This window comes from Lissotriton helveticus, chromosome 2_2 (assembly GCF_964261635.1).
Source record: "Lissotriton helveticus chromosome 2_2, aLisHel1.1, whole genome shotgun sequence".
Lineage (NCBI taxonomy): Eukaryota > Metazoa > Chordata > Amphibia > Caudata > Salamandridae > Lissotriton > Lissotriton helveticus.
The window spans coordinates 494,659,334-494,683,384 of NC_136060.1; the positions used below are offsets into that span (position 1 = coordinate 494,659,334).

A 24,051-nucleotide genomic window follows, 5' to 3' on the forward strand; every position below is an offset into this window, starting at 1 on the left:
GACTCAGCTACCATGCTAGATTTGATTGCTGAGCTAAAACCTATGCTTGAACACCCAACCTGCAGGACCACAATTCCACCACATGTGCAGGTCCTCTGTTGACGGCACTTACTGGCATCAGGGAGCTTCCAGAGGGTGATAGGCAACTCTGGTACACCCCTCCCTCTGTAGCTATCACGCTTCTTCCGTGCATTCTTGTATGCTGTGGTCCAGAGGCTATCACATCATATTCCCCAACACACAACAGGCATTGCAGCAGACCAAACTGGACTTCTACCAGATTGCCCAGTTTTCCCATGTCATTGGTTGCATAGATGGGACACATGTAGCCCTCTCACCCCCTCAGATAATGAGTACTTATTCAGCAACCGGAAATCATTCCATTCACTAAACATACAGGTCATCTGCAACGCTAAATACATCATAACTGATATACTTGTAAAGTATCCTGGCAGTACACACGATTCCTTCATTTTTAGCCAGAGTGGAATATACACAGGTCTCACTGGGGGCGAATTTGGCGAGGGATACCAGCTAGTTAAATGCATGTCAATCACTCTGTTATACACTTTAGAGCTGCAGTAATAGGACAGTGAGTAACCATATGTCTTTTAACCTGTAGGTGACTGTGCATATGCTATGCGTACATTCATCCTCACACTGTACCTCAATCCGGCTAATTCGAGTGAGCGAAGATACAGTTGCAAACACAAGTCAACGCGCTGTGTAATTGAGCGGACATTTGGTATACTGAAGAGCAGGTTCCGCTGCCTGCACGAGCGGAGGAGCACTACAATATCGGCCAGAGACCTGCTGCAAGATTGTGGCTACTTGCGCCATGCTGCACAACATTGCAACAAGAAAAGGCATAACAGTGGAACTCGCATATACAGAATCAGATGAGGATGAGGTACCAGGTCCACGTTGTAGACCAGCAGATGGTGTAGGGGCAGCTGATGACCGACACAGACGTGCAGAAATAACACAGAACTATTTCTAGGTGAGTAATGATGACCCAAAGCGAATAATGATTTGAGATTGACTGTGTTTTAATGTACCTTAGCATCTGGTAAATAGCATTCCCACAGCCCACAAACACACCATATGTGTGGCACATGCTGTTGCATCTCACATCTCATGTACACAGGACATGAGTAATGTTATGACAAATGTACATATTCCATGGGTTACTTCACCCATTAGCATTCAGCTGTGGCATCATGGTCTATTGCCTCTCTCCACTTCCTGCAGTTGCACGCTCAGTGTGCTGACTGACTTCTCTTGATGAGGCATCTGATGGAGTTCCCTGCCTCACACTACGGCGTCTGGGTTCTGTCATTGGTGGGGTGATGCTGCTGCGGCTGGTCACCTCACTGTCCCCTGCCCCCAGGAAACCTATGCCACCTATATTTGATGTCTGCAGCTGGTCACCTGCATTTGTGACCTGCACCAAACCTTTAACAACATCCTGGTTTCAGTGTGCCATTTCTATCTGCATAGCCACTGTGCGCCTAGACAGCACAGAGGTGGCATTGCACAATCTGTTGACTGCCTTACTGCAAACATCCAGACGGGTTGGCAGACGTTGTTTTTCCCTCCGTCTGGATGCATGGTCCCTTTGCATTGTAGCACAGAGTTCTTTGATTGCTCCATTCATTACAATAATGCTGTCTGCACAGGCCTTATTGCCCTCTGCAACTGTGTCATTGAGCTCTCTAATGCCCTCTTTTATGTCTGTGAGATTACGGTTGACAGACACCAGCTGCCTGTTTATTAATCTCATGCTTTTGGCTTGCAGACGCTGGACCTTGACCATTGTGCCACCCAGGCCTAAGAATACAGAAGGATCATCTCCTACCACTATGCTGGTTTGTGCCCTGGGCCTGTGTCTCCTGCAACTGTCGTCCCTACGGTGCATAGGGGGCTGCTCATGGTCCTGACTTGCCTGCTATCCTTGCTCTGGATGTGCTTCATCTTGTGTGCATTCAAATTCTACCTCCATCTCTGGGGATGGAGGCACAGCGTGACAGCGTTTTTTTGGCAGAGGTGTTTGCTGTGTGGTCTGATCTGTGTCCTCTTTCCCTGCCTGGTCCTGTGGCTGTTGTACCTCCTCAGGTTCTGTGTTGTTACCCTGTGTTGCAGGTTCACCTGTATATACAAAAGCACTACTTTTTGTGTGTCCTGCTTTACATTGTTCACTGAATAAACTTGGTAGCAATTTGGCTGTGTTACATTTTTGGTTGTACTATTTAATGTCAACTGCAGAATCATTGCTGTGTCATTGCTCAACTGTGTTATGTGCGTGACTACATCTCACATGATGCATTGTTGGGTTGGCAGGAAAATGTGGAATGGAGTTAAGTCCTAACTTTGAATTTGGGGCTTTCCTGACTGTGTTCTTAAGTGGGTAATGTGTCAGGGCTGATTTAGCAGGCATCTTATCTTGTCTGGTGTTAGCTGTGGCGGACCTGTCTATCTGCGACCCTGTTGAAGCTTTCAGGCTGTAGGGTGGACTTCACCAACTCCTCAAGAGGTGTGGATGCAGGCTCTGTGGATAGACCTCCATCAGTTTTCTTCGCCTTCGCAAGCCTGGTGGCAACCTTGTCCTTAGACCTTGAGAGCATGTCATACCATCTCTTGCGTAGGTCACCGATGGAGCGCTGTGACACACCTATGACATTCACCTTAGCCTGTATGTCCAGCCAGACTTTGTGCTTTTCAGACTCTGTAAGGTGCAGAAATGTCTTTCCTAAAAGCACTTCTTGACTCTTAATCCTCTCCTCAATGAGGACCTAGTGTTCCCCCCTCACAAAACTTCTGTTTTCTCTTCCAGCTGCATCCTTGTCCTTCTCCTTCAGGATGATGATGCGGTCCCGTGAGGCTAGAAGGCAAACTGACAGCACAGAAACGTAGGTGGGGTCCTGGTACAGCTGGGCGAATGTGATCTTCAACTATACTGGGTGGTAGGGTGCGGCAGCGCCTGCGGCTTAACCCAGGTACCTCCTCGCGGCCCAAGCAGCAGCGCTAATTGAGGACTGCATTACCCCCTGGTCTAAGTTCATCCGGTAGCAGGAGTGGAACAGTGTGCTGTAGAATAGGTGAATTATGTCTGATAGAGGGCTCAGATTGCCTCAGCCTGCACAGGAAGATGGGGGTAGGAATGACACTCTTGAGGTGTTTGTTCTGGGTCTGGCACAATGGTTGTGTTCAGATGTGCAAGTTAGTGACATGCCGGGCTCTAGGGCGCGGACAGGGTTACAGGAGGTCTCTGCATGGAAGAGCGCATTCTTTAATTAGTAGTTAAGGACGTAAAAGTAGATGCGTGCCTGTTCATGGGTATGTCACAATAAAATGATGTTAAGGGAATACAGGGTTTAGGGACTTAAACAATAGTGGTGGCCAGTGGAGGGGTAGAAGCGTGCATAAGGATGTAGGATACTGGGGTTTGGGGGGGGGGGGCTCTCAAATGTCCTTTGGGCATTCAGACACATCTGGCATTGGCTGTGGGGGAGGGCAAGAGTTGCGGTACTTGCCACTAGCGGGTGTGGCTACCATAGGTGAGAGGTTGCGTCCTTACCAGGTGGAGCTTGGGTGGGTACCAGGGGGATCAGAGTATGCACCGTGAGGGTGTTTATAGAGGGGGGTGGCTACGATTGGGTTGCTTTACCGTGTGGTATGGTTGTCGGTATCAAGACAATGCAGGTGCACACAAAACACCCGGAGATGGAACAGCGGGGATTCAAGTGCCATTCAGAGGCGTTCGAAGGTTTGCCGTGTTCAGGCCACACATATGCCACGACCTGTGATCTTTGTGGTGCAGGCACAGGGCACGAGGATGAGTACAGTGATGTTTAAATGCGCACGGACAGAAGGTGGCGTGTAGGGAGGTCCCGGCAGTTTTTTTCCATCTTATCGAAGCGCCTCATTAGGCCACCCAGTGGATTCTAAGTGCCTTTATGCCTCATTTGGTCCAGCTATGACCTCCTTCTGTGACCCATTGAGGTCACATTTTTCTTTCTGAGTTTATCGCTGTAATGCCAATTAAACATTCAGCTTAATGTTCTTTTGATTCTACCTTAGTTGCCAACACATTTCTTTTGTTTTTCAGATATCGGAGCTGGGTTGGTAGACCCCCTGTGGTTTGACAGATTATTTTTCCCTGCAGACTCAAACATTTAACCCATATCCTTTGTCATTGTTCCAGCCTTGCATTTCATAATGTCATTTTTTATTTGGCTATTATAAACAAAAAGCATGGCCGTTTTAGAGCACTGTTTCCTTTCCCTGCTTCCCGGTGGAACCGCTACTGGTTCGCCAGCTCCCAAAAATGTGGTGACTGGCTAAATACTTATCAAGCCACGAAGGGGAGAGCGATTGCATTGCAAATGCTTGTTTTTCCTTATGGACCAGAGCCGTGGAATATGGACATTTCTTCGCTACTCTAGCAAATGTTTGTGAATATTGATAACGATGTGATGCAGAATAAATGATTACTGATTTGAAATCCTTGAGGAACTGGAATAACCCACTTACTGGGTCTCGGCGGCGGGGAAACCGCCCAAATCTTCCATACCCATCATCCGTAGTGAAAGGAGACACAGGAGCCTTCGTCTGCAGGATGAACCCAGATATATTCAAATAGCGCGGGCTATGGAACAGAGTCCCAAGCTCGTCAGAAACAAGACAAAGGAGGCTGCTGCTTTACTCCGCAGCTTACAAGCCTTTTATACTTTTTCATTCTGATCTTTTGGCTGTTAGTTCATTGTTCAATCAGGGCAGTGTTTGCAGTTGATAACCAGATCCAGACAATGTTTGTGGGGGTGACCTGGTCAAGGCTTGGTACACAAATCATTGTTCACTCAGTTGGATCAAAGCTCGGTCTTTCAGGTCATTGTCCACTCAGCTTGACCAAATCCCGGTCTTTTAAGTTATTGTTTAATCACCCTGATCAAGGCCCAGCAGTCAGACCCATTGTCCAGATAACCTGGTCAAGGATGTTTCCAGGCTGGGAGCAGGAGATGGAAAACAAATCATTTGCACAGGGTGTGAGTGTCTCGTGGCATTCTGTTGAACTGCAAAGAACAGGGGGGTTGGGTGTGCGACAGTTCCTGGGCAGAAATGCAGGCTGCAAGATGGTTGTTGTCTTGTTAGTTAGATTTTCCTCACGCATCAGCAGAAACGACCAGGTGGGTCATGTGGAAGTGTTTGACACAAGATGGCAATGAAAAAGCAATGGAGTCCCGGTACAAATGATGCCGATCAGAAGAACACTTTTCCTCATCCTGGTTCTGCAGCATATTGATCTTTATCAAAGTAATCAATTACCCTCCCGTCTCTCTGGTTGTTTTCTCGCCATGTGGGATAAATGACTGGAAGCTTTATTTTGGTTCAACTGAACAGAATGAGATCCAACTACCTGAAGAGGCAACCTGGGATTGGAATTCTGTAGACCTCTTTAAAAAGCACAGTCTACCTTTTTTCCTGACTCTTCTAAAGCCAAGCCTGTCTGGCCTCATTTTTTTCCTCTCATTGTAGAAAGGCTTGGGCATCATTAGCCTTTAAGGTACTGCAATGTAGTTTTGAGTAATAATTTTTTACTTTTGATAAGCATTGGAAGGTGCTCTGTAGCATTGTGTTTGATGGATTCGGCGCCCTCTTGCAAAGCAGTATGTGGATGAAGTGCTCCACAGCACAACATTTTTCCTAATGTTTTTTTTTTCAGAACGAGATTTTTATTATTTTCTTTGAGAGAGAGATTGCTAGAAAAAAAACAATACTCCGAACACCAGAGGAGCTGTGAGCATAGAATCAAAATGCACTGAAAAGCAATCAATACAAAAATTCAAAGGAGCATAGTTACCACAAATCTATCACCTCCCAACCCCCCCCCGTTACTTCACACTCCCGGATCCCACCCTATCCCTTTGCACGATGTCCACACAGTCCTATGAAAGAAAACATTATTAAATCATTCAATGTATTCTCTCCCTCACCCAGGATCAAAGCGCATCTGTCCTGCATCCACATCATGTTGCGCTGGCGGCTCCAGCCACAATCCCCTATAATCTGCCCATCTCTTCCAGATTTTATAGTGTTTCCTGGGGCAGCCTCGGGCCTCAAACACCGGGCGCTCCAGTCCCATACAGTAATCTAAACCCTTTTTCCAGACTCCCACTGGGGGGGGGGCTGGGGTCCTTCCAGGCTCTAGCCACATCTCTCTTGGCCACAGTAAGGCCAAGAAGCAGTAAATGCAGTTTATAAACATTGCCACCCACTTGTTCCATTACATGAAGAAGGCCCAGCTGCGGCGTACGGGGAAGCTCCCAGCCTAATACTTCAGACAGACAATCCCAAACACCCGTCCAGAATCTCTCCAGTACTCCACAGGACCAAACTGTATGCAAGAAGGTGCCCATCTCCCGACCACATCGCAGGCATTCATTTCCTATTGTTTTTGATTTAAATAAAGATCACTATGATGTAGAATTCGAATTTTCTCTCTGTCCTCTATCGGGCTCTTTACACAAAACTTATTTCAGTTGTGTAGGAATATGCAAAACGAACGAGAATAGATGGACAACTGCTCCTCCAATGTGTGATTTTTCTTAAAACAAAAATCCCTCCGGGGTCATTATTCTGCCATTGCTTCTCCGGAAGCAGCTACCTGGTTGCCAGTACACCAGCATATGGTTGTTGAACAACCACACCTATGCCTTATGTCAGTAGGTCCCTGCTGCTCGAATTAATCTCAGCCACTGGTATTCAATCTGGGCCAAAATCTAGTCCTATTATTTCTTTTTGACTACCAGCAGTATGCAAACCAGGCTTGTCCCTGCTCCAGTAGGAGCAATCCAGGCTCCAGCTGCTAGTTCATTTCCTCTCTGGACAGAAGACCATCAACCTCAGACTGGTTTAGGCTACGTCTGAGCAGACCCATTGCATTTGAGGCATCACGTTAAAAAAACATAAAAGTGATGGATAAACTGTTTCAATCGATCTCGGCCACTCCTGATCACTATGGACACCAATCTAGTCCATTGATTGTTTCTTTATCACCATACCAACTCCAGCTATTTGCAAAGCAGTCTTGACCTTGTGTCAGTAGGAACAGTGCAGCCCGAGATGCCAGGCTGTTTGGTGCAGTTGTTGCCCTAAGTGCTCACTGTAATGCAGAGGTTTTCAAACTTTTTTGCTCTGAGTCCCCCCCCGTCCACCCCCAAGCAAAAGGTTTTGAGGTCGGGCCCCCCTCCAAAACTTTATGGCACAGATTGGGAGAGCAGGAAGGACATTGCTGCGTGCAGGAGGCGTGGCAAATGAGATGTTCTCTTCCAGGGGATCCTCATCAATAGCCATAAGCACTGAATATTCCCACCCACGTGCGGGGACCCCGCAAAAAATATAAAAATATGCATGTAAATAACATATAAATAGCTCCACATATATATTTTTTTCTCACACCAATGCAGTCCCAAAACTGAGGCTAAACAATGTAAATACTCATACATGCACTGAATTAGCAATGAAACAAAAAACACATTAGGTCAAATAGCCCTTGAACTCTGTTTTAATGAGCAAAAAACTCATAAATCCTGAAAATTGCTAATCAATAGACCTTGTTAGCCCACAGTCTGCATTGTAAAGCAATAACATAGAAAATGAAAGCATTTTCAACGAAAACTGGCACCGTGCCTTTAAGGCAGCCATGACCCCTGGCTTCCCATCATGCCTCAGGGGTGACAGTTAGGTCAGTTGTTCTTTCCGGCTCCTTCAGTCGGGACCCTGGTTTAACAGCTCCTACCTTTTTTTGACTTTCTGTCAAAAAATATTGCTGATTTTCCTCAATTTTTACTTTCACTCGACGTCTTTTTGGATTAGAGTGTCAGTGCTACCTTTTTTGTCTTTCAAAAAAGATTTTTTTTTGTAAAAATGCCTTCTCTCATTGACCCCTGCCCTTCCTGTGGGAAGAAGAAGGCCAGGACTGATACACACCCTGTGTGTATCCTCTGTCTCCCTGAGACACACTCAGCAGATTCCTGGGATCACTGCAAGAATCTTTCTAGGAGAACCCTCAAGGATAGAGAGATGAAAAGAATGTATGGCCTCTCTGAAAGAGGTGGGTCTCCTAAGAGACAGAAGAAACGACGGGCGCGATCGATGTCGAGAAGTCCCGACTTCTTCACCTTCGGCGTCGAAGCTACCGGCGACGAAGACGACGTCGAAGACAAGTCACCTTCTATCGGCGATGAAGACTTCAACGCCGAAATCCAAGGTACCTCCGCCGACGTCAACCAGGCGACGTTCAGCGTTCGAGGGAGAGGTCTCCGTTGATGCATAGGAGCTCAACATCGAGACAGCCGTCGTCGATGCAACATCACAACCCATCGACGGCAAAGCTTCCTCCGTCGACGCCTAGCCAGGACTGTCCGACGTCGAGGATTACTCCGTCGGCGTCTGAACATCGATGCTCGACGTCGAGGCACACTCCGTCAGCGTCCCATCATCGACGCTCGACGTCGAGGTATTCTCCGTCGGCGTCCCATCATCGACGCTCGACGTCGAGGCCTACTCTATCATCGCCTCACCTCCACCGCTTGACGTCGAGACACACCCCGTCGTCGCCTCACCAACGGCGCTTGACGTCGAGGCAGTCTCCTTCGACGGCGCACCACCGACAAGACATCCTCTGTCGGCGTCAAAGCATCGACGTCGAGTCATAAGTAGTCGGATCATTGTCACCGAAGCCCGACGTCGAGGCATGTCTCTCCACGTTCGACTTTGAGTCATAGATCGGCGCAAGGAGAAGTTCAGGCCTCTGCGCAGTCCCCTTCATCAGCGTCGAGGCCCTCATCAACGCAGAAAGCAGCGACGTCGAGTTTATCAGCTCCGTCACCAGGTCACAAAACAGCGTCGCAGCAGAGATCTCCGCAGACGGCGTTGACGACAGGGGAGAGTTGACCTCAGAGAATTCTTCTGGGAGCAGGAGTCTTCCTGCTAGGAGAAAGACAATGAGTCGCTCAAGATCCCGCTCTAGAAGCCTTTCCAGAGAGAATTTGCCTCCAGTGAGCCTTTCATCATCATCTTCAGGCTCGCACTCCTCTCACCGGAACAGGTCACTAAATGTGGTGATATATTCCTGAGCTGGGATGGGGCAGTGAGCTAAATAACGGTGATGGATCAAGCCCTGATCTTTGGACTGGGTAAGAGTGGTCTGCTTAATTCAGACACTCTGTTCATCACCACCCCCCTTTTCTGAATCGATATATTCCTCCGACAGTGAGTGGTCCAGGCACTCACCTGCTCGTTCGACGCATGAACAGAGATCACCCCCTCCAGCAAGTTTGCCTGTGAGGAGAGATACTAGGAAGTCGCCCTCCATTAGATTGTCACCGAGATGGTACAGGCCTCTTCATCACTGGGCGCCAGACAAAGAAACCGCGGCAAGGCTGGCAGCAGATCGAGACAGGCCAGTTTCCAGGCCCAGAGAACGATCACGCACCCGGATGTGCTCCAGCAGACGGAGGTTAAGGTTTAGGAGCAGAAGAAGGGATCGCAGATCTCCCACTACTTCCTCTTCCCCTACTCGATCTCATAGGGATTACTCTCCTACCCTAAAGGACAGTCCTCCATCCAGAATATCCCCTGTGGATGACATTTTTACCTTCCAGGACATCTTGGGCAGAGGGGCTCTTAAGTTAGGAGTCCCCATGACAACGCAACAGACCAAGACCTGGGTTATTTTCGAGACTTTACATCACAGGTCTGCGCCCAAACCCCTGCTACCCTTGGTTCCAGATATTATTTAACTGGTCATGGAGGTGTTCCTCACTCCAGCGACAATTAAGGCCGCTCCAGCGCGGATTTTCAAGAAATACCGCTCGCCAGAGGAGGATCCACTCTTCCTCAGAGCCGATCCGCCACCAGACTCGGTAATCATTGCAGCGGCAAGAAAATCCCATGCTGTAGCTTCCTTGTCCACGGTACCTCCTGATAAGGAGAGCAAGTCGCAGGATTCATGGGGAAGGAGGGTCTGCAACACCTCAGCCTCTCTCCTAAAAGTGTCCAATGCGGAAGCGTTACTGGGACGTTATGATAGGTCCATGTGGGAATCTATGCAGCGGTTCGTCGAAAAACTGCCGCAGGAGGATAGGAAAGATTTTGAAGAGATTCTCTTAGAGGGCAGCCAAGTCTCCAACCAAATAATTAGCGCTGCAGCGGACGGTGCAACCCTCTCAGCGCATGGCTATGCTCACGGAGTGTGTGCAAGAAGGTCTTCCTGGCCGCGTCTTCCTGCATTGAAACCTGAAGCTCAATCCCTTGTCTTGAACTTGCCGTTCTCAAGAACATCGTTGTTTGGGGCAAGTATGGATGAAGAGATACAGCGGATGAAAGCAGAATTGGACACTCTTAAAGCCGTGGGGCTTGAAAAAAAAAAAAGAGTTTTGACGAAGGTTTTGCCCCTACAATAAAGGCTCTTCCAAGCAGAGGGTTGAAACCCCTCAATGGCAGAAGGGTCAGAACCAGCAGGGGCAGCAGAAATCTGCTCAAACGCTCCGTCCATCATCCCCTTTTGTATCGCTTTGTTCGCCCTAAGTGTGGTGGGGTATGCTCAGACGTGAGTCCCTTGCTCACTTGGCCACTGGATTCAAGATAGCCTGGCTGATGAGGATTATAAATCCGAAACCGGTCCCAGGATGCTTGTTTCCGGTCCATGGAAGACATGGCTTGGCCGTTCGGGCTGGACTGTTCCCATGAGGCACAGGGTCAGACTGATTTGCATATAGCCATGTCTGAAATGGGGTGGCTGAGTGGGCTAAAGAATGGTGATGGATTAAACCCAGATCAGTTGACTGGGGGTGAGTGTTTGATTTGCTCAAACGCTCCGTCCATCATCCCCATTTGTATCGCTTTTGATAAACTGGTCAGGGGAATTTGTGTACGCCTTTCCACCCCTTCCGCTGATCCCGAAGGTGGTGAGCAAGTTGATGAACTTGTGCACAACGATGATCTCATTGCCCCCGATTGGCCGAGACAATGGTGGTACACGGACCTTCTACATCTGTCAGTGACCCCGCACAGGAAGCTGCCTTGCAGACCAAACCTGCTCTCCACAATGAACGGGAGGATACATCATCCCAACCTTCCGTCGCTGAGCTTGGCAGCAGGGCTCCTGAGGTCATACAGTACGGCCACCTAGGACTGTCGCGAGACTGCATGTCTATCTTGAAAGAGGCAAGACGTCCTTCCACAAGACATTCTTACGCATGCAAGTGGAAGCGCTTCTACTTATGGTGTATGCAGAACAGTTGCCAACCTATCAAGGGTCAGGAAGAAGTCATGCTTCCTTATTTATTGTATCTGCCTAAAGTAGGGTTGAGTTTTAATTCTATTAAAGTGCTGCCATAACAGCTTATAGGTGGTCACCTTCCCGACCTTCTTTTTTCCAGTTGCAAGCGGTGAAGGATTTTCTGCAAGGGTTATAAAAGGTCTATCCCCCAGTCCGACCTCCGTCACCCCCTTGGGAGTTGAACCTGGTGCTATCAAAATTGATGGGTCCACCTTTTGAACCCATTCATAAAGCAACTTTACAACATATTTCGTGGAAGGCTGCTTTCTTGGTAGCAATCACGTCAGATCGCGGGTGAGCGAAATTCAAGCTCTCTGTGCCAAAGAGCCTTACACAGTGTTCCATCGGAATAGAGTAGTGTTGAGAACACATCCTTCTTTTCTTCCAAAGGTGGTGTCAGATTTTCATGTAAACCAAACCATCTATCTACCCACCTTTTTCCCCAATCCCTCCACACAGCTGAGAGGGCTTTGCATTCTTTGGACCTGAAAAGAGTTCTGTCATTTTATCTTGATAAGTCCAAAGATATACGTAAGTCTGATCAACTATTTGTCAACTATGGATCCATCAGAACAGGTTATGCAGCCTCGAAACGTTCCATCTCACGGTGGATTGTTTTGTGTATCAAACTTGCCTATCAATTGGCGCAGAAGACCCTGGGGTTTTCTCCCAAAGCACATTCCACCAGAGGGAAGGCGGCTACTGCAGCGTTTCTTCATAATATGCCCATGTCTGAGATTTGTAAGGCGGCGACCTTGAGGTACGTCCATACATTTACCCGACATTACTGTTTGGATTCAGACACTAGAGAAGATACCCAGGTAGGCCAGGCCTCCTTGCGGAATCTGTTTAACAGCTGAATTTAGGCTGTTGCAATTTCTGGTTGGGTCATATGTTTTCTCATTTACCTGTAGGTGGTTGATGGGCTTGCTATTCTATTCAGTGCTTATGACAATTGATGAGGATCCCCTGGAATAGAAGGATAAGTTACTTACCTGTAATCCTAGTTCTCTTCCAGGGGTATCCTCATCAAAGTCATAAGCAACCCACCCGCCTCCTCAGGTAAATGAGAAATTGCCAACGTGTTTATGGTTTATTGTTGAGCCCTAACTTCAGGGTTATGCAAAGAACAACTGACCTAACTGTCACCCCTGAGGCATGATGGGAAGCCAGGGGTCATGGCTGCCTTAAAGGCACAGTGCCAGTTTTTGTTGAAAACGCTTTCATTTTCTATGTTATTGCTTTACCGTGGGCTAACAATGTCTATTGATTAGCAATTTTCAGGATTTATGAGTTTTTTGCTCATTAAAAGACAGAGTTCAAGGGCTATTTGACCTAATGTGTTTTTGTTTCATTGCTAATTCAGTGCCTGTATGAGTATTTACATTGTTTGGCCTCAGTTTTGAGGCTGCATTGGTGTGAGTAAAAATGATATATGTGCATGCATATATGTGGAGCTATTTAAATGTGATTTACATATATATTTGTATATTATTTCCGGGGTCCCCGCACGTGGGCGGGAATATTCAGTGCTTATGACTTTGATGAGGATGCCCCTGGAAGAGAACTAGGATTACAGGTAAGTAACTTATCCCTTTGAGCAGTACTTTTTCTATAGTCCATAAACCACACTGACTGAGACTTATAAAACAGCAAATGCATCAAATGAAAACATGTATTGTCCCAAAAACTGCTCCCCAGAATTGGGTTTGTTTGTGAGCCCCTCCACCCTTGGATCCCAATGCAACTACACCTACTGTACTAATGATAACTGCAATCCTGAGTAGCAGGTTATCTCCTCTGCATCTTTCACCTCTTCCCCATCATGGCTTACCATCACTCCAATCTTGAAACAGGCTCTCTGTCCCGTTCGGAAAAAAAGAGCTCCTATGTTGTATCCCTTTCTTCTGCAAGGGTGCCCTCGGTCATAATGCTAGAAAGGAAAACAATCTCCCATGCCCCTTTTTTTAACCCTTTCACCGCGGCGGAAATTCCGCCGCGGTGCGGGTGATTTATAGCCTGGGCGTGGTTCGGACGGCCCCCGGCCGTCGTCCGCACACGCCCACCGTGACGTCGGACGGCCGCCGGCCGTCCGACGCACGCAAGGGGTTAAAGGTAGATAGTCCTAATTGTGAAGCAGTGGGCCTCTCAAACCCCTGGGCCACAGCTTTTCTGCATTTGCTTCATTAATGATAACCAAGAGTGGCCACTTACACACCTGGCAGCAGTATCTGCTGCACTGATGAATGGCCCTTTAAAAAGAAAAAAGAAAAGGACATATATTGCCTTTTCTTTGGGGTATCGCTCTGAAGAAGCTGTCTCTGGCCATTTGTAAACAAAAACATGAATCCCCATACAGTGCTCTCTATTCTGGGCCTTCTATTTGACAACACTCATGAATCTCGCTCCTTTCCTCGGTCTCCTTTACCATTACTGTGAGGCCACAGGGATCGAGCGGAGTAGGGCTCTACATCTGAATGGAACCCTGCTGACCTTCTACCTGCCCCCTTGCCCCCATGGAATTAGCTATCACAATAAAAACTGTTTCTGAACAGTTAATGCTGACTTGAGGTGCCTCCGCCTGAAAGTGAAGGGTGTGGTGGTAGAGCAGAAAGTTAAAGAAGAAGCCAGCCTTAATTGATTGAGCCACTGGAATTATGAGTTTATGAGCTGCAACGTTTTCCACCTAATTATGAGTTTACCGCATTTGCTACATAATCCATCATCTGCTGCATAATCTGCAGAATTAAGACCCCCAAAAAATTGATTCCAGCTCAAATGGAACAAAAGTTACTTAAAACGTGACAAAGTGTTCCGGAGCAGTGCAAGGCCTTTTGCAAAGATTGACTGGTAATCTTGTAGCTGCTTATTGCTGTATTTGGGTGTTGAACTGGTACTAATGAGGTGAAATATTTTTCCTAACAGCATAACCATGAGTTAAAATGTCAAAATAATGAATTAATGCTAGCGACAAAATGTGTGGCATTGTGCCGCATAATTGATCTTTTCTTGCTAAATAACTTATTCAACCATGCTGCATAATGTGGTCCTCTCTGCTGAATAATTCCAGTAGCTCTGCTTAAAGCTTCATGGTGGCAATTATTTATTCTGTTTGAGATATAATGTTGGGGTGTTATCAGTGGAGCTCTGGAATAATGGAGACACATAAAAATTTCTGCATTAGATACAGTCGGATTACTTATTACTAAAAACTATATATTGTAAAAACTTGTTTTATCTCAAACACTGCATCAGTTTGCAGCAGCCTAGCTCAGACTATGTGAAGTACTATTTGAAAATAATGACTTACATATTTACAGTGCTTTGTGCCACAGACTTGGAAGTCATACCACTATAAACAGGAACACTGGAATTATGTGGCAGGAGAAGGCCAAATTATGCAGCAGGGCTAACAACATTTTGCAGCAAGCAAAGACGACTTGTGCTAAATAATGCTGAACATTTTGTGATTGCATTAGTGTATTATTTTGCCATTTTTACACTTGTCAAACACTGTCCTGGCATATTTCCCTTCATAAGTACTAGTTTAATACCCACATATAGCATAATGCACTTAAATTACTGTGACTACACAAAACGAAGACTTTGTTTTTAGCAACATCGTTAACCCTGCCAGCACACTCAGTGACCTCTGACCCCAAGGCACTCCGATCACAGTTTTGACTTCAATGGCAGTGAGTAAATGAAGACAGCCTGGAAATGCAGCAAATGCGCGCTGTACTTCCAGGCCATCTTCATTTACATGTCTTTGCAGAGGCATTTGCGCCCCCCTGGGAACCCATCCACGCCCTCCCAGGCGGGCGCGCCCCATAGTTTGAAGACCTTTGCTGAACTGAGAGACTGGTGTTGCATCCTACTGACTGATTAGTGTAGTGTAAGACTGGAGGTGCGTCCTACTGACGAGGCCCAGATAGGCTGGTACCGGTTTGGGGCTGCTTGCGCTCCCTTCTGAAGGGGCCACAACTGGAAATTCGGGTCAGACTTCCCGTGAGGAGCAGGGTCAGTACTGATTTGCATAAGACGGGCCTCTGCCTAGAGTGACATGGTGGGCAACAAACAGTGGACTTGGAAGGTGGCCCAAGTCGATCGCCAGTGACTGAGATTCGTTTCATTGTTCCATCGATCAGCTTGCACTTGTTGGAATAGGAGAAAGACCGCACCACCAACTGATTTATAGAATGATTTGAATGTGTTTGTAAACAGACATGCACTGTCTTCAGTATACCCTCTGCCCCCCACAAATGGTTGCATGCCATCACATTGTGACCGTGGGACTGGTAAAAGTATACACAGACAGTGTTCGTGTTACAATAAAAGTTTCTTTATTCTGGCAAAAGTAGTGGTCCAGCAAAGGCCACTGTTGCCATTTGTCAAACAAATGCAATAGTAAATAGAAAAAAAATTAATTATCAAAATGGTCTTTAAATAATTTAAAAAATATATTAATACAATATGCAACAGAGATATAATTGTTAATGTGAATGGGCAACACATTTTATTCGTTGAGTAGTTACCAACCCTCGACTTTGGTAAGCCCTGCTGTCAACTTTTTTGGCTCAGGAAAGAACATTCATTTCAGTGGTTCTCAGGATAACCACCAACAGGTCCTCTATTTAAAGATTCATATTACAGAAGAGACTAGAGAAGGGGTGATGCACTTGAGCCCAAGTTTTGAAGAACCAATTGTTATTGTCGCAAAGAAGGACCTTTACGACACCAATATACATCAAACAAACAATTGCAGATTACAGGCCATAAATATAATCTAGAATTTAAAATAAATATGTTCCAGTTAATACTTAATCAGTGAGTACTATACTCACAGTCAGACATTGCAGATCCAAGCAGCTACCTGCTCCTCGTCATTGTTAAAGGAAAGACTTTTATACTGAATTAGTAGGAGTAAATTGCCATTGAAAGGTTTTGCTACAGGAGTTTAACCCATTTGTAAGAAGTGTGTGCTGCAGTTCCGCGCTGGGGCCCACTCAGTCACCTGGGGCCGCAGTCATACCTGATGCTCGTGCAAGGAATGGGAGTCTAAATCACCCCATTGGGTTTCTAATTCACAATTCCCACATTTCAAATGCCCCACATCAAGCAAACCACTTTTCTTTACTTTACATTGTTTATTGAAAAGGTATTTTTTTTTATTGGATTTCTTTATTTAGGAACATAAGTTAAGATTTCCAAACACTGAGATTATCGACTGAAGTTTTAAAGAGCTTATTTGACGCCATTGGTTATTAAAGAGTTGCGAACTCTTTTATACAACTCTTTTATCGCGTCTTTAATGTAAAGTTGTCCTTTTTTGAGTTGAATAATTTTTTTTCTTTCTTTTGGAAACAATATTTAAGAAATCTGGATTGTAATTTTCTTTCAAGATCATATCAATATTATTTTGATCCGTTGTCAAAGGGCCCCTAAAAGGTGTGGAGCCCAAAATCCGGTGCCTACTTTGCCTATTTGGTAATCTGGAACTCGTGCTTGTTAATACTTTGCCTTAGCCACCCGGTGACGCTGAGCACCATCCACAAATGCAGTTGTCACCAGTATTTTTCTGATATGCCTGGTTTCACTTTCAGTTGCAGGCATTACTGGGCCACTATTTGGCCCGGTGGAGACTACAGCATGACCTGTTCATTTGCACCTTGAATGTTTTTTTCAGGCTGCAGATAAATAGTAGTTTAGAATTTAGTTTGTCAGTGCTGTACATCTTGCACAGCTCTGCATGTCTTGTGTGCCTAGAACAACTTGCCGCATACTGGGAGCAGATGCCTCCAGCCTCCTGACCCAAAGACATATGGGAACCACTCCTACTGTACTTAACTCGCGAAGGAGCCTACTCCTAGACAGCCAAATAGAACTACTTCCCTATAAATGCACAGAGCCCAGAGTCTGGACTCCCAGCTCCTCTATGAGCACACCCATGATGAATTAGGACATGTCCCTTTTTCCAAATACAAGTGTGTATATATGGCACAGCCCGTATCCTTCTTTTTTGTTTTGCTGCCCAGCCTCGTGGCTAATTTCAATACTTGTGTATTATGAGATTGCCAAAAGTGCTATCCCTTTTGTTCTGCACTCCTTCCCTTTGCTCTCTTTCTATTTCTCTCATCTTCCCTCTTTCTTCTCCCCTTCTTATTATGATGTTTCACTTGATTGGAAGGTATATGATATCGGTATGTGCCAATAATTTTTTTTTTTAAAAAGCATTGAAGATTTGATAGATAAAATACTTGAATTAATCTGAGCCACTGGTAATTACTCATAGCCTCATCTAAGGCCATCGTTTTTTGCCCATCATACCGTCTAAGCTTGGATCCAGCAATATGCTTAATCAGACTTGGCACTGCTCCAGTAAGAATAGTCCAGCCCAAACTGCTATGCTAAAACTTTCCTGAACCAGAACCCAAGCAACCCAAGACTGCTTCCGCCATGAATAGGACGTCACACTGACGTACACAAAAAAGTGATGGGTGAAGTGCTTGAATTTATGTCAGCCACTGGTAATTATTCGCGACGGTGTCACAGACGATTGTTATTTTCCACACTATGCCACCTCAGTTTGGACCGAGCCATAGGCACATCATTCTTGACCCTACTCCAATAGGCACTATGCAGCCCTAATTGCCTGGCCTGGACTTCACAGTACACAAGCAACCCAAGACCGCTTTCGACCTGATGAGGGCACCTCAGTCTGGTGTGGCTTGGTGCCAGTGGCACAGAGAGCTGGGACCCACATCTGGGAATACTCATCGCACACAGGGTGTTGCACTGAAGTATAGAAAAAAGTGTTCAGTGAAATGCTTGAGTAAATGTCAGCCCTTGGTAATTACTCAAAGCCCCATCCCAATCTGTTATTTAGCTCATATTTGCTTATGACTGAGTCTAAACTGAGGTGGCTACGGCCCGAGTATTTGCCACTGGCTGACATTAATTCAAGAACTCCATCCATAGCTTTAGTTTACTCAAGTGCAGGGCAGCTCCTCCAGTAAACCCTTCTTTTAAGGACACACAACGATTTTTGTGTTGAAAGAGCACGTCCAGCCTGGTATCCGAAATACAAAGGTATCCGCAGTGATTTCATTTTGAAATGTTGGGAGCTCCATTGAAGAGAAAGAAATAGCTCAGGGCTAACAATGACCGTTAACAACCAGTATAGCCCTGGCAGCGGGCTATAAGGCTATATTTATACAAATGTTTTAACTGCCATGGCATGTTCTGAGGAATTGCCTAAATACTTGACACAATGAAAGCTGCGTTTTGATTAGCATTTACTAGCTGTGTCTGGCATTTTTACTCAGTTAACACACATACACGCAACGGGATTAGGGTTTATGGGGTTTGTCACATGACTAAACCCCTATTAGACTCAGTGCCACAGAACCTCTCATATCTCCCTTTCACCTCTTTATTTCCTGTTTCTCTCTTTCTATCAGCCTTTGCCTAATTTCCCAGCAAGTCCATGTAGAGGGGATTAGCGAAAACATATATCTTACCTTCAAGTACCTGTAAACCAACGCATACATACTACGTTTGGCTAACCCCACGACTGAAATGCGATTGTATTTGTTTGTAAAAAAAAACGAAATAAAAACTTTGAAATAAAAAAAAAAGAATGCATTCACTGCTGAATTCTAAATGCTTGCATACTCATGGACATAGATGATAGAAGCCACGATCTGTGACGTTTTCTCTGCGTTATTTTTAGGATTAAGAATACCTCAGATGTAGGTAGCCTCGCTTCTTTGTGTGAACGTCGCAGCAATTTTAGAAAATACTCTGCTGCCAGTAAACATTCGCCCACATTTATCAGACATTAATTTTTATAACTTTCATTGCTGATTTATGGATTGATGAACAGGGACTCCTTGCACTTTACTTTGTTGATGGCAAATCACAAAATACTTTATTTGACCATGTCTAACTCCTCACATTCATGAATTCGTTCACTGTTTCATACACTTGCTCTCCAACTTACCCAATCAGCCATACATACACTCACTCACCCATTTATGCTCCCGTGCGACCCTACAACCATTCATCCTTGAACTTGCTCATCTCGCCATTTTTCGAACTATTGACTCTCACATTCACCCGTAACCAACCAAAAACGTTACGTTTTCAGTCACCGAACAAGCACTTAAATCACTTTAAAAAAAAGCCAGATATATTGACTTTGTCAATGCTCGTTAAGCATGTAACTGTAGGCCTCGGACATGGTTGAAGTAGTTTAGAACCCTGTGACTTCCTTGCTTAACCTGTTATTCTGTATCATGAGAGCAGCAATATCAATCTATTAGCCAAACAATATTCCAAAAATACCTCCTCAAGCGCTATAGATACGTTAATAACTATAGAAATGATATTCCTTAAATGCTTTGGTCTGTATGGTTCAGCCATTCAATCTGCTTGATAACCCTGTGGGACGTTCGTGATCTCCAAACATTTTGTAAGACGTCACCAAAGCTTGGGAGATTTTTTTGTGAATACACTTTCTTAACCGGAGTGCTTATGACCGGTAATTGTGACAGAAAAAAGTTCTGCCCCCTCTCGAGGTGCACATAAAATGTACTCCGGGGCTCCCTTCTTTTCCTCTTGAGGCATTACTGTCTTTGCTTTCATGTTTCTTTTGAAGGCTTTGAGGAGATGGCCTCAATCGAGTTGGTTTTGAAGTGATTTTTTTCGTGCGACTCCAGTTCGCTTCTCAGTTCCACCCAGCATTCCTCGCCCATGGCTGTGCAGGTGAGATGGATCCATGGAAAGAAATGTGATGCTGGTGACGTGTTTAGCGCCGACACTCCGAGGTTGTCTGCTTCTAGTAGTAATGATGAACAGTGACGCAGAGCTCTTCGTCTGGTGGAGTGGCATCAGGACCAGGCAGGCTCTCTCTTCGGCATGGACAGCATGGACGGATGAACGTCGCAGATGTCATACCACTGCTCGCTGATTGGGCATCCCTGGAAAAGGCCATGGAGTGGAAGGGTGGCGTTTTCTTTCAGATCATTGTCATTAACCATCTTCCAAACATACGTGTCTTTGATGAAGAAAATGTTCTGATGTGTGAAGGAGAAGTAGGCAGCGTCCAGGTTTCCTAAAGGGTGGTTGTTGGGAATCACAGCTGGAAATTCATCTGTAATCCGCTTTGGGTAGCCGGGAACGACCTGGTTTGTTTCCACATTGAATGCAGTAACCTAGTAGCGAAGAAAGAAAAAGAATAATCAACATAGAATTTTTGGGCAAAATGGGAAAATGGTTTACAATGTTTAGTTTGATTGCCCTGTTTACTTTTACGTAAAGTCCTTCCTGAAAGGTGTATACAATTCCTTCCCTTATGTTGTGACATAATAACTTCTCGTTCAATATAAGATAATTTCTTCTTAAACAAAATAACGCAATAACCTTTCAGACGATATAACCCAAACCCGTTCCGGGAGGCGAATTGTCCCCCCCCCCCCCCTGTTTTGACAACTACAGCCCTCATGACCATCAAATCAAACCAGTGAAGGTGCTTTGGTGTTAAAAAGTTTTGCAGTTTATTTAACAGAACATGTTTATAATTTTGCAAATTCATGGTTTTCCTATTCTTAATCTTTCTCGAGAATATCCTTCCTTTACTTTGCAGTTCTTTTTGTTGCTGTGCGGACCCAGGCTTCTCAAGTTCTGGGGACTGGAGGGGCCACCTGTCTGGGCCTCTGTTAACCGGGTCATGGCTTCAACTTGGAATCCAATCAGGGATCTGCCTGGGCTGCAAGTGCTGTCCCGCTTGCACTGCCCTTTCATAGGCTCTCACTGCCCCCTGGGGGTCCCCGATGTGTGGCATCCCAAGTACCTTGCTTGAGTATCTACTCTATCTATTATGAGGCTGAGTCCTTCCATTTTGCTCCCTCAGTAACCCTACTGTGAGGCATCCCAAGGGTACTGCAGGAGCATCACATTTACTCTTTTACCTGGCGGTAGGCCGCCCTTGGCTCCCTCAGTGCCTATGCCGTGCGGCATCCCAAGGACACTGTGTGAGCCGTCCCTCTACCTTTTAGTAATTTTCTCTTTTCTTTACTACATTTCTTGTGTTCCTTTCACCACGCTACCTACGGTTCCACGATCAGGGGGTTATCCGCCCCGCAAGCGTGCTGAAACCTGCATGACGCCCCCCCATTTGCACTCGTCTTTTCTAAGCTTCCAGCATATTTTCCCTGATTTGTTATTACCTTGGTGCTTGTTAGACCTGGCATCATTGGCGTGAGTCTCCCTTCCATTTTGACAGATTGCCTCTGTTTTGATGTTTTTGCTGGTTATATGCTTTTGGGCACAGTGCTACAGTGCAAGTGCTCCCTATGTTAAAATGAAGTACTAATTAGTGACTCCATGATTGGGTTATTTGATTTACTTGTCAGACCCTAGTACAGTGCATCATGTGTGCCCAGGGCTTATACATTAAATGCTGCTGGTGGGCTTGCAGCACTGGTTGTGCCACCCACAGAAGCCGCTTATAAAGTGTGCCTCAGGCCTGCCATTGCAAGGCCTGTGTGCAGTCTGTGACTGCCATGTCGATTTGGCCAAGTGCACCCACCTGCCAGTCCCTAAACCTTTCCTTTGCTTCATATCAGACACCCCTATGGTAGACCCAAGGGCAGGGTGCATTGCAAGTATAAGGTAGGACATGACATGCTCTGGTGTGTGTAACATGTCCTAATAGTGAATTACAACCATTTTCGTTTTTCACTATTGCAAGGCTACCTGTTCTCCATAGGCTACAATGGGCAGTTAGATTATTACATTCTTATAATCTTAACAGATTATTTAGTATGCCTGAACTCAGAATGATAAAATACATCTTTTAGTAAAGTTGGTTGGTTTTAACATTCTGTATTTGCAAATACCACTTTTAGGTATTTTCTTGCCTAACTGTCCAGGCCTCCCTCTGCTAGGTTGTGTATTCCTTGTCTGGAGTTTGTGAGTGACAGGGCTGGGGGATTAGACGGGCTGGGACAGCCCAGTGGTGAATAGAGAGATCTGCATCTAGATGGGAGGGAGGAGTTGCACCTGGGACCTGAATAGGGCTGGACCTTTCCTCTACAATGCTGGCTCCACCTCCTGTGGTGTGTCTCTGATGTCTCTGCCTTGCACTACAAAAGGAGAGAAGGAATCATGTCAACAAAGTGCTCCAGGGCTGTGCCTTCCCTCCCCTGTGCTGGCTCCACCTCCTGTGGGGCTGCTGAGGTCTCTGCCCTGCACAGTATACAAAGTGCTCAGGACCTGGTTTGGACTAGGCAGAGGACTCTCTGCCTTCAGAAAACAACGGAGTTTGGGGTATAAATATTGGGACCCATTCCCAAGAACTTTAGATTACTTCTGGAACAAGAAACCTTTTGCCAAGGAGAAGAACCATGGAAGCTGCAGGAGTTGGACTGCCCCTCTGCCAGTGTGCTGTTTGCTGGGTTGGCCTGCAGTGGTTGCTTCATTGCCAAGGGAAAGGAGAAGGAACTTTTTAAGGACTTTCATTATCTACAGAATATTCTCCAAGGGCATGCACTGTGCTTGGCTCCTGCTGAAGTCTCAGGGACAAAATACTTCATCTCCAGCTCCCCTCTGAATTTCCTTGCTGGGAATTCTATCTACAGACATTTGCCTGTCGCTGGGAGTTGGAAGCGCGACACATCGAGAGAAAGCGCGTCGCCGCCACAGCTGAAATCGTCACATTGCCGGAGAAGAGAGCCTTCGCCGCATCTCCCTGGAAGCGTGTCTTCGTCAAAGGTCCCTGCTGTCACATCACCGGAGAAGCGTGACGCCATCAAGAGAGCCGCCATCGCATCACCGGAGAAGCGTATTGCAGGGCTTGTCGCGGCTCCAAAGTACAGAGTCGTCGCAAGGCTGCCAGGGCTTCTACGCATCGCCATTGCATCGTCGCTTCAAGAGCACAATCTTCTCGCATCGCAACCAGATCATCGCATCGCATCAAGGCGCCATCTTGTGCATCGCAGCAGGCCCACCAGCCGAGAATCTACGCATCAACCCCACACCGGTAAGGATCACGACGCATCCCCTACTCTGCGCAAGCATTGAGCCACAACTCATTATTTTCACCGGATCATGGAACCAACGCATCTTCGCTTTTGGGAGCCTTTTGCTCACTTTGCGTTCTGCATCCAGGTACTTTGTTAAGAACGTTGACACATTTATCATCAACTTGAACTAAGCAACTTTTATCATCTTTAAGTCCTCTTTAAGTATAGTATTGTGTATGGTTTTTGTCGTTTGTGGTCTTGTGTTAAGTCTATATAAAGAAAACTTATTTTTATAAAACCTGGGTTGTGTCCATCTGTAGTGTTTTCACTGTATTGCTGTGTATATTCACAAATTCTTAACACACTGCCTTTGCGATAAACCTGTCTGCTCGTGCCAAGCTACCAAGGGGGTGAGCAGGGGTTATTTAGGAGGGTAATCCCCTTATCATGACGAAGAAGTAAGAGTCCCTATTTGGACAAAGGTGAATACCATTGCCAACTAAGGGACCCCCAGATCTAACAGTGCTTCTCTTTGAACCCTTTTCCTGCCCCTCATTGTTACCTTTACTCCCATAGGGATAAAAATAGCTTTCCTTGTTGCTGCCACTCTCCCTGGCTGCCACCATGTGTGGCGTGAATGCTTCCATGTCCTGGCAATCCCATCCCATTATCGGCCAAACC

General features: G+C 46.0%; 2 protein-coding genes across 5 annotated transcripts in view; one reads left to right on the plus strand and one right to left on the minus strand.

Moving 5' to 3' along the window:
* Positions 1–24,051, plus strand: part of LOC144821568 (E3 ubiquitin-protein ligase TRIM39-like) — a 1,056,022-nt gene that overhangs the window by 158,245 nt on the left and 873,726 nt on the right. The gene's annotated exons all lie outside the window — the stretch shown is intronic.
* Positions 15,672–24,051, minus strand: part of LOC144821567 (matrix metalloproteinase-21-like) — a 413,645-nt gene continuing 405,265 nt past the window's right edge. The window contains exon 8 of the mRNA XM_078678754.1: positions 15,672–20,559. Coding sequence (XP_078534880.1) covers positions 20,236–20,559 — 324 coding nt within the window. The 3' untranslated portion in view covers positions 15,672–20,235. The remainder of the gene's footprint in view (positions 20,560–24,051) is intronic.